This window comes from Falco rusticolus, chromosome 14 (genome assembly GCF_015220075.1).
Source record: "Falco rusticolus isolate bFalRus1 chromosome 14, bFalRus1.pri, whole genome shotgun sequence".
NCBI classification, from domain to species: Eukaryota; Metazoa; Chordata; class Aves; order Falconiformes; family Falconidae; genus Falco; species Falco rusticolus.
Window position 1 is genome coordinate 2,380,789 of NC_051200.1, and position 12,988 is coordinate 2,393,776.

Genomic DNA, 12,988 nt, shown 5'->3' on the forward strand with positions numbered 1-12,988 from the left:
GATCTTCTGAAATGCCTGCTTTTTCTTGCAGAATAACATATGGATTTGTCACTCACAGAACCATATCTATGTCTCACTTTGGTCTAGTGCATTTTAATGTAGCACAACTACTTTTTGTGTTCATTAAGAATTTAGAAGTATGCTAAAAAGAGGCATGGAAAACTTCAAAATACCCTGACTATAATTCAGTTTCACTAAACCCCTTGATACACACACAGTATAAGGTCTAATGCACCTGCTACCTTTCTGCTTTTGAAAATTAACTGAGCAAGAGTAACAAAAAAAAATGCACACAAACCCCATCATTCAGCCATGGGGACTGACAGTGCTTTACTGTAAGGCTGTAACAGGTCATTTAACCCCAGTGCCTCATTTGTGGCATTATTGGGAATGACAATGTGTGTGGGCAGCTGTAGAGCTGCTACCACTCTCTCATTATCAGTATAGTGTAGTGGGTTGTGTACATTAAAAGCCATATAACTGGTACATATGTTGCAGTAGCACAGAATAGCTCCCTCCCCGTCACCTGAGTGCTGGCTGCATTTCTAGAAGTGCCCTTTAAGTGCACTGGGACATCTCCCAGGATGTCTGGCACTAGCAAAACACAGTTTCTGACCCTTGCAGCTGAGGCTGCACTGGCCCACGAGGCACCTGCGGCTGAAGGAGCAGCCCTGAATGAGGAAAAGACTGTGCTCTCCCGGGGCAGAGGCAAAAGGGGAAGAAGCATCTCCGTGTCCCCTGCTAAAACCACGCTGTTCCCCACCACCGCAGGAGTGCTCGCCCCTGCTGCAATCCTGTCTGCCATGGCAAGAGCAAAGGCACGTGGACAGGCTGGAAGCCTCAGTGCGTGGGTGGATCTGTCTACACCCCAGTGCCTGGAGATAATGCTCAGGTGACACACGAGCAGCTGCTCCAAGAAACCCATGAGAGATCAGGGAGGCAGCTGTGCTATATAAATAATAACACCATTAGGGTTGCCTGAAATATCCTATTCAAAGAAGAAACTTTCTACGTGCCCCAAGAGCAAGGGATGCACAGTGGTGGCTGCTGTGAGAAGGGAAGCAGCAGGGCAGTGGCATTCCAGCAGGACACACTGAGTGGCACAGAGAACCCCAAACTGCTAAACTACCAGGGGACGGGGGCAAAGACAGCGTTCCTGCAAGAAAGCCTGTTTCTCAGTTGGTGCCCCTCTGCACTCCCCTTCCCCATGCCCCGGAGCCCTGAGAGCCCCAAAGCCTGGAGGGAGCTGCTGACACTGGCCATCTTTCTGCCTTTGAGGGAAGCGGGGGCAGGACTGGGGGAAGATGTTGCCACCTGATGCTCACGCAGCTCCAGCTTTGCAGGGACAGGCGATGCTGGCAAGCAGTGGGAGGCAACTCGGTTCGTTTCTTTGCCCCATCTCAGGCAGCAGCAGCAGCAACAGGAAATCCAGGAGCTCTGTGAAATGACAGGGAGGGAGAGTGAAGTCCCCTTGCCTCGGCTGGTGACGTCTCTCCTTCCTCCTTTTTTTTTTTTCCTGTCCCTATAAAGAATCTCGGGCTCGCATCAAACTTCCCAGCGAAAGCAAACCAAACCCAGAGGGGTGGGGGGAAAGGGAGGGAGAGAAAGAGAGAATCACCTAAGGCGGGATCTGGCCATGCCCGAGCCCCGCTGCCTGCCGGCTGCCTGCCCCGGGCGCTGCGGGGTGCCCCCCGGCAGGTAGCCGGGCTGGGGGACCTGGAAGCTCCCTCTCCTCCTGCCTTGCAAACTCCAGCTGAAGTTGAGGGATTTATTCTTCCTCCTGATCTCCGCAGCACCTGCACCTCCCTGGATAAATACATCTAAGAGGAGGCTTTTCAGTTCAGCCACCTCATCCCAAACTCCAGGCAAAGGACTGCTCAGAACAGCGACTCACTGACTGGAGGAAACTTTTTGCCAAACTTTTTCTGGTGCTTTGCTCTCTGCTTTTTAACCCCTGGAGATACTTTGCGCCACCCAGGCGGACTGAGGAGCCGACTCTTCTCAGGCAGAGTAACGCGCCCCTCCAGGCACCCCATCAATTAGCAAAGCAGGGGGAAGCGAGGAATAAAGTTATTGTGGGGTGGGGGAAAAAAGCCTCAAAACGTGCACCTGGAGAAGAAAGGAAGGAAAACAAAATCTGCAGCCCAAGGATGAAGCGGTGAATGGAGAGAACAATTTAACTGGAATCAACAAGTGGGAACTTCTGCACGCCCCGCTCTTCCCCTCCCTTCCCGCTCCAGCCCCGCAGGCTTTCAGAAACTCCTTGCTGGAAAGAAAACTTGTCCCCGTTCGCGGACCTCTCCCCCTGCGACTCACAAGGGATATAGCAGCCACCCACACCGGCACCGGCCATGGCCCCCAGGCCCACCGCCGCCCTGGCCCTCTGTGCCCTTCAGGGGCTGCTCCTGCTGCACGGTAAGACTCGCCTCACACCTGGCTTTCTCCTTCTCTCCCCGTTCGCCCACGGGACTCTGCCGTGCCCGGCTCCTGCCGTGTCGCGGGGGGCGAGCGAGGGGGCTATAGCGGGGCGTGCGGCAGCCACCGGCGCGACCGAGCTCTCCGCCGTTACCTCAGGCGAGGGCGCTAGGTGGCGCCAAGGGGCGGCGGGGGCGCGCGCTTCCCGCCCGCCCGCGAGGGGCAACGCCCGGGTGTCCTCCGCGGTGCTGACAGGGCGGCGTGGACGGGGAGCTCTCCCCACCTCAGCCCGGTGGGCAGGTGCCACCTTTCAGGCACCTCAGGTTTTAGGCCTCTGAGGGAGGCTTCATGAAGAGAGATTTAGGAATCCAAGCAGCCGTATCTCAAGGGAAGAAATCTCCTTGAAGTGTGTTGCACTTAAAGGACATTTATTATTTTTCTTTCCCCCTCCTCAGCACCTCGGTTAAAAGCAGCGGGCCCTTGCGTCTCCCTCCCCGTGTTTTAACTCGCGGTTGATGGCTCAAAGCAGGCCTGAGGAGGAAAAGGCTTCCGTGGCATGACAGGGAACGCGTGGGCTAGCCCGCTTTCTTCAGAAGGCAGGAGTGCTGATGGGCTGTGTGGGTACAGCCATTGCGGGCAAATGCCCGCCTTCTCTTTGATATTTCAATTCTTATTCATGTGGTGTTTCTTTGCTGGACTCCCCTTAGCCCAGGCACTAGATTATGTTCCCTGTTCTCCAGCGCTCCTTTTACCCCGCTGCAAATGCGTTGTCCCCACTGGAGTTACTCCCACTTTTCGCCAATCCCAGAAAAGCCAAGAGGCAGGTTAATGAGATTTAGAAGAGCTTTTCCATCTGCCGTATGACTTTTCATTATCTCATTAAGTGTAAGGATTTCACTGCATTACCATGCTATTCATTCATGACACTGCAAATTGTGTAAAGGAGATGGGCTGTTATTTACCGGGGAATGCTTTCTGACAGCAATAATGTTTTGGGGTTTTCTTATGATGAATGTATTTCACAGCACAAGACTGTTGCTTCTTTAGCATATTATAATCTTTTTGTAATTTAATATCCAAACAATAGCTTCTGGAAACACTGTGAAGCATCACTGTCCTTGATTTTCTTGGATTCATTCAGGGATTTAATTTATTCCTTCTGCAGAAAGGAATTGATTGGTAAGCACTAGCCCCAGTGCATCTTGCATATCCCCTACAGCACCTTCCCCACAGTTACCTACAGAATAAACAACTAAGCCTGAGACTGTGCTCCAAAGGGCTTGTCCAGCTTTCCCTCATTAGAAAAAACCCAAACAATCCTGAAGCAGCAAACCTTGCAGGTAAAAAGGAGCCCCTCCACCACAGAAAGCCTAGCTACCGGCAGTAGCAGTGCCCAAGTTAACCCCGGGGAAGGCAGCCCCGCAGCACGCTGGACACCGGTACCCACACTTTGAGTTGCACCTGGCGCAGCATAGGAAGCTCCCGCAGCCCTCGGAGAATTCCCCTAATGTGCTCCATCTGGCTGACACGTGCACGAGCAGCCAGCTGCATGCTACGTTAGTTTTAATGTCTGAATAGCCTGGAAAAGTTGCCCATAGAAGGCATATTACCAGAAATCCAGTGTGAATTTCACAAAGGCATAAATCACCCCAGACTTCCATGGATCAGGAAGAGATAGTAAGTATTTGGGAGGTGGGAGAAAATGCGCAATGCCACAAGTGTTCCTGAGGCTCCGGAATGAAGTGGAGATAGTGCAGTTCTTATTGAGGAGGTGTGTGAAAAGCCTGACCAGATTGCTACCTGCATTTCAGGGCTGACTTTGGGCTGTCCTTACCAGGTTACTTTCCTAATAATTTTGGCCCTAGTAACCTTGGAACTTGGTCCAGATTCATTCTCCCATCAGTACCAGGCACAGAGAAGGCAGAGAGAAGGCGATGTCTGCATCCTGTGAAAAGAAAGGAAGGCAGGCACATCGCTAACTGTCCCTGTGGGCAAAGACTGATGATGGATTTGGAAGCAGCATTATGGATGTCAGACCTTTGTCCATCATTAGGAAAAGATAATATGTTAGCAAAGTCTCTGTGTGCCCTAATTAGGCTGGAAGCCAAACAGAAATAGGGCCAGGAAGTTGGACGATTCTGGATAGCACTGATGTTGTTGAGGTATTAACTCCTCAGCTACCTTTCCCTCAAAGTTTGTCTCCAGCCATGAATTCAGTGAAACTTTGTTTGCCCTCCTGAGGCATCAGAAACGTAGATCTATTCTGCAGGCTGTAGGTTAAACCTTCTCTGGGATCTTTGCTGTCAAAATTGGGCTGAGTTGTGTTGAAGAGGCTGACTCTGATTCAACTCGTTTCCTCTGCAATGCAGACAGAAGATTTTAAAGCTATGAAAGACTTTCAGTAGCTGAGGTGCAGAGTGAGGGTAGCGCAACTGCCCAGCCAGGGATAACTCCCCAGCCAGGGCTTTGCAGGTGCCTCAGTGAAAACTCTCAGCTTGTACCAAACCTTCGCAGAGGAGTCCAAGTGCCCCCTCCTTCTGTATTGGTAGCTGGTTGCAGCTGCTGTGTCCTATTTCTGCATCCTGCTCAGCAGCTGGCCAAGGCTGCCTAAGTGTGCCATGGGTGCCAGCAGACAGAAGTTAACCATAGCCATTAAATTCATCCAGATCAAAGGCTGGTCTCCTTTAGAGGACTCCTACCTTATTTCGCCCTTTCAGTCCCTGTGGGTGTTTAGCAGGGGGAAGAAACCATGCAAACATCATCCCAGTAATTTCTTGCCTTATTAGAAAACAGCTTCAAAATATTTTATGCATCTTAAATTTCCTAATACAGTCCTACAAGTATCATTACATTTCCACTTTCCTTTTGCTTATTACACAGCTTATGTTCAAGTCCTTAGAGTACTAGTTCAGGTCTTTCTGCTCAGAACGTTTGATGTAGTAATTATTGTGCAGATGCAAACAGCTGCCACACATTTTAAATATTAACCAGCCCATTACAAAACAATCTGCAAAGAATTTTTTACAAACTTACACCCTGCAACACCTTACATCTTGCATGAAAAATTTAGCATCTTTTACCCTGACGTGATCATCAAAAAGTTTTTAATATATGAGCAATCCAAATAACTTTTCAGGCACTAGAATAAACTCAGCAATTTCAGCGATTTAATACTGGAAAACAAGTTTCAAGGATAAAAATTAGGTCCTGCCTGATCCCTTTGAACTTAAAGCAAAGTCTGAAATTGATTTTTTGTTTGTTTCATTTTGCAACCTCTTTTACAAATAGAATATACTAGGATGGGTAATTGAGCTTGTTAACATATGCATTTCAATTATACCACGTAGCTAAGCCAAAAGCTTCAGGAGCGCAGACTCCTTCTGGTTTGCCAACTGGGATGCTCACTGCGTGTAGCCGGGAAGGCTGCGGGCTCCGCGCTGCACTGTTGCAAAGTCAGAGGCATTAAGGGTATGCTTTTGCCTTTCTCTGAGGCAGCCAGTGCTGGAAGGTTGAGGACTGGATAGCTTACAATATGGGTTGTTGATCAGTTCTAGTAAACCAAAAATGTGTCTTTTAATTGGTGTTATTCCTAAACATTTGCTTTACTGTGGGAAAATGTTATAAAAAGCAGAGTAGCCTTTTTTTTAGATTGTGATATACGAGCCTCCTGTCTGAAGCTGCCACATTCAAAACCAACTGGAAATCTCTTTACACCAATTTATCCATTTAAGGCAAGGAAAAAAATGTAAAGTATTTCTGAATACTCCATGAACTTCTGAAAACCAGCATCATACCCAAAAGAATACTGAGAATACAAACCAGATTGTTTGTTGAAGGTTTCTGTTATAAGATCTTATAATATTCTCTTTAAAAATTTAAAAAAACTCACCTTATCTGCATACATTTCCCCTGGCCTGCTACTATGTATCAATCTGAATAAGAGCAACAGGGTACATTTGAGTTATCTTTGTCCTTTCATACAGTCTCTGAATTGTTCATTTTATGATGAAGTGTTTGTACAAAGCAATGGCTCAGTCTACTTCAGTTTGAAGCAATATATCAAGCTGGGCTGAATATATAATATTTATGTTTCTAGTAGGTTTATGCACAAGGGCAAAAGGTTTCCAACCACAGCGGGAGATTTCTCAGGTACAGTCAGTGGTAGGTGAGCTCTGTTTTCCCTAAGTTTGTCTGCCAAATTGCCAGCACAGTTTGAAAGGGGGTGAAAATCTGCCCTATGTCGTATACATTCAGAGATGAAACACATCTTTTGCTTCCAAAGACATTTGCGAAGTATATGCAGCAAGGGTCACTTGATCATCAGCAAAGGACAGGGTGAACAAAGAAGCTGCTTTCAGTCTACTTTGCAAAACAGGTTTTGGGGCAGCAACAGCAACCTGCATTTTTTAAAACTACGCAAGAAATTTTCAGGAGGCAGCATTTTACTTTCAGAGTATGAGAAGGACACTGAAGCTCAGCCCTACCAAATTTCACATGCTTAGTTTGATATTTCCTCTGACCAGCCCTGCTCCACCTTTCCTTTTTTCTCGAAACCAGCCTGATGTCACTGGATTGGGAATTAAGAGTGGAAGTCATTAAAAGGCATTTGGAATATCTACACAACAGCTAGGAACAAAATAAATCTGTCCCTAGTGTTTTCCTTCAGAATCCAGCTCAGATGACTGACAGGACATGAAGGCTTCTGAATGCTGATCAAGACATTCCTGTTCCTCCGGTCCTCACCTTCTGGCAGAGCATCCAACTGTACTCAGCCACAATGACCACAAAAAAACTGGTTACCTAAATAAGCTGGCATAAAATATGTGTAAGAGAGAACTGATCTCCTCACCACATCAGGCACTTCTTTAATTTTTCTTATTAAGGCCACAGAGAAAATAATAGGAGCTGCCAAAATCAGCCACCCAAGGTTACTATCTGGAAATGGCATTTAATATAAGCACATGCTTGAAGCTTGCCCCAGGGAGCAGAACTTCAGCAGCAGAGAGCGGGCAAGATTAGAACAAATCACTTGAAGCAAGATTTTCTCTATGGGAGGTGCGACCTTAGAGACTTGTCCACAAGCCGCTTCCTTAAGTGGGGAAGGAGGAAGGTTCAGAGAAGGTCGGGAGTCTGATCTCACGAGGCTGTGATGGGCAAAACTGATGGTTGCCCATTTTGTGCAAATTCATCACTGCCCAAGTGCTGAACACACTTGTGTGGGGAACCCCAGCTCACCTGAAACCAGGTAGTGACATAAATGTGGAAATGAACTAGTCAAATCTTGTGACTGCTTTTAGAAGCTGATCATACCTCCAGCATTTGCCAATAACGAGAATACAAAACAAGACTCTTGGACCGAGTCCGGTGCCCACTTCACAGAGCTGAATCTGGTGTGATGGTGCTTGTCTTTGCCGTAGCTAAGACAGGGCTTGCAGCACGGGCAGCCATCAGTGGTGTTACACTGCATGTACCCGAATGACTGTCTCAGCTCCGTGCTTTCAAAGGCTTTGGAAATGTTAAGTGGTGAATTCACACACTGAGGGAGCTGAGCTGCTGCCCTGTGCCAATGTTGTTAACTTTCGTATTAGGCTGTCACTAACAGCGTTACACAGCTATGCACTCTGATGGGTAGTGAGTAAGTCTGTGAACTGTTTTATGATGGAGAGAAAGTAAGCCTGTGGACTGCTTTATGAGTCAGTCCAATACCCTCATCCCCAAGTCCCTGGATTAGTCTGTCTTTATAGCACATACTTTTTGCCACCACTACATCTTAACATCCCTCTCCTGCTCTCCACCCCCCACCCACCCTCCCCTTTCCTGGATGTCTCCTGAACTCGCCTCAGGGCTCAGGATTCCTCAAATTTTTACATTAGAAAAAGCCAATAGGAATTTCTCAGCCCTTCCACAACATGGGTCTGCACAGTCTCTCTTCCCTATACCAAAATGAATTTGCCTTTAAACTTGTGCCTGGTGCAGAGGCTTTGGCAAGCCAAAGTGGGCTTGCCTGAAACCTGCAGGTGAACCTCATTTTCTGGGAGCAGATGCACTAAGTGTTCCTGCTGTACTGAATTTTACAAGAAGCCATGTTTGCGAGCCTTCCTCGCCAATATCTAGAAATACAGAAGGAGTCACAGCTAGTGTGTGGTGTGTGTATAACCATGGTTCTCAGGGCTTTTGTTGTGGCTCTAAGCAGTAAAGCTTTTAGCACTGAGGAATCCTTGACAATACTGAGCAAGAAGGAAAGGACCTCATCTAACCCTTCGAATGATGAAAAACTGAATGAGCCATTTTCCTTTGTGCCCTGCAGTGAATGGCAAAAGCATATGGCCCTCAAGATTTCAAAATTCAGCCAAAAACTAAACTCAGGCCCAGAATGTAAAGGAAATATATGGACCAGCCTTCTATTTTCAGATCACTTGCCTTTGTCTTCTGCATTTCCACATAGGTTTCCTTAGATCTTCCTGTGTTTTTCTGAACTGTGGGAACATGATTGCCAAGGAAGTAGAGAGGGGAGCTTTCAGCCCTGCTGGGATTGTTCTTGATTTGAGGGTCAAGGAAGCTTGACCTAGTCATTACCTGTTCCATTTTTTACAAAATTGCCATGAATCTAAAACACCTCAGCCAAAATCTTTGTTCCTTTAGAGCCCACAGTTCAGAAATTGCACACCTTGAATTCTTCCTTACAGATACAGTAAGGTCAGTTTGCAGGAAAAGCACCAGCCACCATGGGGCTACTTTGCCTGTTCCTCTATAGCTATGAGTAAAATGGGACTGCTCATAGGGATACTCCTCCACACAAATACACAGAAGCAGCTATTCTGTAAGGCACTCATCCTGTTTGCTGTTAACTTATATCTCATTAACTGAAATCAGTGCTGAACACAATAATTCAGGAGTTAAAGCGATTTCCTCCATGCTCCCAGAAGCCTGCAGCAGGTGATATGAGCATGGAGCCTCCCAGAACCCAGGTTCTCATCCCCATTTCCCTCACAGCTACTGAGAAGGGCTTGCTTTGGCCCTTTGTAGCCGTAGGGATCATCCCTGAAAGCTGATAGTGAGCCTGGACTTCCCCAGCTTTTGGGTTGGGTTGCGTAGGGGTTGGTGTTTCAGACCTTTAATGTGCAGATGCCTACTACAGTGTGTCCTCCAGGAGTTATAGAACGTGTTTTCCCCCTCTGCTGCTTCACTTGTTCTTCCAGCTGCCCAAAGCTGGCTCCCCGAGGGGCCGTAACACATGCCTACACGGTAGCACTTGGAAGTCCTTCTTGTGGGCAATGCTAATTACAATACGCCTTCATACAGGAAATGGCTGTTGGGAGAGATTGCCCAGAACTCTGAACAGGAAGACGCATGTGACTGTGTTTGAAAGGAGGGAAGTAAAGCACTGTGGATTATCAGTTGCAAACCTCAAGGTCTTTGTCTTTCCTTGCAGAAAAATAGATCCCACAGGTGCCGTGTTGTCCAGTACTGGGTCACTAGGTGCATCCCCCACCTCCGCTTAAGGACGGGTACCCACTCGATTCACTGCTCACTCCTGAATTAATACTATCATTGCTAATTTGCAAAGATAAGGGAAAGGACTTTGTGAGCCTCCGCTACCTTAAAGCGGGGGTGCTACTTTGTTCCTTAACCCATGAGGTATATCAGAAGAAATAGTAACGCAGTGCCCAGGTGTGGGGAGAAATGCTTTCCCCAGATCTCCTTCTGGATGCATATGAGGCAAGGAAGTTGTACCAGCTCTTGATGCATGACACAGCAGGACAGAGCTAAACAGCGAGTTTGGCTAGTTAAAAGGGTTTTGTACTGTTACAATTAAAGGATGATTCAAGTGAATGTAAACAATGATGTCACCCTGAGAACCTTTTAAACACAATTTAAGCTATTACATGGTGTGAAGCAGAGAGAATCGGCTAACCTTTTGGCCTGTCGCATTTTTTTCTCTACAAAAGGATGGTGTCTGGATTATTTTCATTTCATATTCATGCACTTGGGACAAGCTTTCCTCTCCGTTACACAGGTTTAAAGCTGTAGCCTGGCTGAAGACAATAGTCTGTCTTTGAATATTCCTTTGTGTGACTGAGAACATTTATTTTATTATGGTCACTTATACATATTGTGGTAGAATCTGAGTGAGGAAAGAACTGGCTGGAAGCTGCTCTCGCACGGCATGCTTTGTAAAGGCAGAGATTTTACTGATCTTGCTGGAAAATCCTAATTTGTTTCGGAAGTGAAAATTCACTCTCAGAAAACAAAGTAACCTGCCTACTTTCCTGTGATGAAGGAAAGCCAGTGTGTGGCCCCCACACCGAGACTGCAGCAACATTCAGTTGTTGAGGCAGCACAACAGCCCCTACTGCTACTCCTGAATGCTCCAGTGTACGCTCTCGCTTCACATTTATTTTGGCTTTACAGATCCCGTTCTGCTAGACCTCCTGGAGGCTCTCATGCTTAAAACAACTCTCCTTCAGTCTTGGCAAATTTTCTATTGAGTAAGGACAGAGCAACAGCTAAGGCAAGAGAACGGGGTTTGGCCCAATAGGAATTACCAGAGAATAATTAATCCCCAGAATCCTACGTCAGCATGAACGGAGTGGAGCATGCAATGGGGAGGGATTCCCTGGGGCAGAGCCTCCTCTGGCTGTGATCTCCATGCAGTTGGCCCATCTCACTTTGAAAGAGCCGTGTGTTTCTCACAGCTCATCATCCCACTCAGTGATGACTTTTCCAAACATAATGATACCATGGGTCTCTGGGAAAGCAAGGGCCCAGTTGTTACCATGAAGCCGCTAATGATCCTGCTAACAGTTTTATTACTTAATCCACTGATATATCAGGTTCTGACTTTCCAGAAAAGAGATAAACCAAGTCTTCAGTTCAATGTATGTAGGGGTTTGGAATTGTTGTGGGGTTTCTAGGCTGCGCTCGCATTTGGACTGGTTTCCCATGGCTTTCCCACCAAGCCAAATAAACATGGGGAGCTTCATTCTCTGGGTCAATCTGGGCAACATTACCCTGCCCTTAATGAAAGAGAAGTGCAGGTCAAACCCAAAGGCTGGGTATGGCACGCCTCCTGGGGTGAAGGAACTGGCTGGGCAAGGTGAATTCAGGAAGACAGCAGGCTGCTGAGCAGGGTATGTCAAAGGTTCTCTCCATCTGGCTCCAGACAGTATTGTACGCTGCAATCCCCACCAGGATATTTTGTCATTACATTTGAAGGAGGACGTATACAAGGCCGACTTCTTCTTAGTATTACGGAGACATGGGATTATTCTGATCTATAGACTTTTCAAACAGAAAGACCGGCAGAGTTGGTAGTTTATATGCTATGGCTTGTATCAGAAGAACACTCTTAGACTAGAAAGAGGAGCTAGAGAGACCCTGAAAAGAAATTTGGGGCTTCACAATATATTAACTGATTTTGACCTTTATATCAAGGATAAAAATCATTAGTATAAATTAGCCATTTACTTCGCCTTTTTTATTGTTGTCTTACTTTGCATTTTAAAGGTAATGTTCAAACCTACATAGTGAAATGCCATTATTAATTTAATAAATCATGAAGTAATGTGCCTTCTTCTGGTTACTGAAGTTGATCTCTATTGAATTTTGTGCATAGCTATGGTTGTTATGTTGTTATTAAAAATAAATTACTAACCTTATTTTCCTAATGTACCCTCCAGCATGTCAGAGCTGGTATACAATATCATCTAGGGCGGGCATCCACAGACAGGCACTATGACATCCCACAATTCTACAAGCGCAGACTAATGCTCCCAAGAGAAAGGCTCTCCTTTTCCCATCCCAAGAATACGTGCACAATTTGTTTTAGCATTCCTCATGACAGTATTTTCAGCCTTCTGGAGAGTTTCTGGCAGAAGGACAAAAGAAGAGGAAAGGAGACAGTTTTGTCTGGGTATAAATCTCAGTTTTCATTTGTCAAACCTGTCCTGTAATTTTGAGAAAATCGAAGCAGTAAAGCTGAAAATTCTGTGCTTGGAGTGGGATTAGTGGAAAAGCTAAAACTGAGTTAGTTTTGATTTCCATGGAGCAGAGTTTGTATAGCTGCCGTTCTAGGCCATATGCTCTTGCACTGTACAATATCACAGTATCACTGTACTTTAAAACATTACTGTAGATTTCTAAATACTACGTGGATTTGTGGTCCAGCATTGAGCAACGCAGCTTTGACGTTCTGCCTTTCTGTCTACCTTTGCCTGGGATGTCCCTTAGTCTGACCACTTGACCTAAGAATTTTGGTCTCCACATCCTCCTCATTTAACTGAAATTTTTATATAAAAATCTTGTTTTCAAGTTAGTTTACATTAAAAAGATAAAGGAAACAGGCAGCTATTGCTTGGGAAGACAGGAGTAATCATCCTAAGATAAATGACTGGGTATAATCGGTTTGGCCAGAAATAGGAGGCACAAAGCTGACAGCATGAATCTCTCACCAGCATAAATCAGATCCATTTGTAAATACAACGAGTTGGTCCAAGGTCTGCAAGTGCCCTGGGCAGCTCGCACTGCTGTGCAGTACTGCAGAATGTCCTTTAGGGGCTGGTTTGCTGCATTA

The 12,988-nt window shown here is 46.4% G+C and overlaps 1 protein-coding gene across 2 annotated transcripts in view; it reads left to right on the forward strand.

Annotated features, from left to right (window-relative positions):
• Positions 1-1,551: 1,551 nt before the first annotated feature.
• LOC119157537 (vascular endothelial growth factor receptor kdr-like) overlaps positions 1,552-12,988 on the forward strand; it is a 142,008-nt gene continuing 130,571 nt past the window's right edge. The window contains exon 1 of one of the 2 annotated variants that reach the window (XM_037408549.1): positions 1,552-2,415. In XM_037408549.1, coding sequence (XP_037264446.1) covers positions 2,352-2,415 — 64 coding nt within the window. In that variant the 5' untranslated portion in view covers positions 1,552-2,351. The remainder of the gene's footprint in view (positions 2,416-12,988) is intronic. The other variant, XM_037408550.1, reaches the window with a different exon arrangement.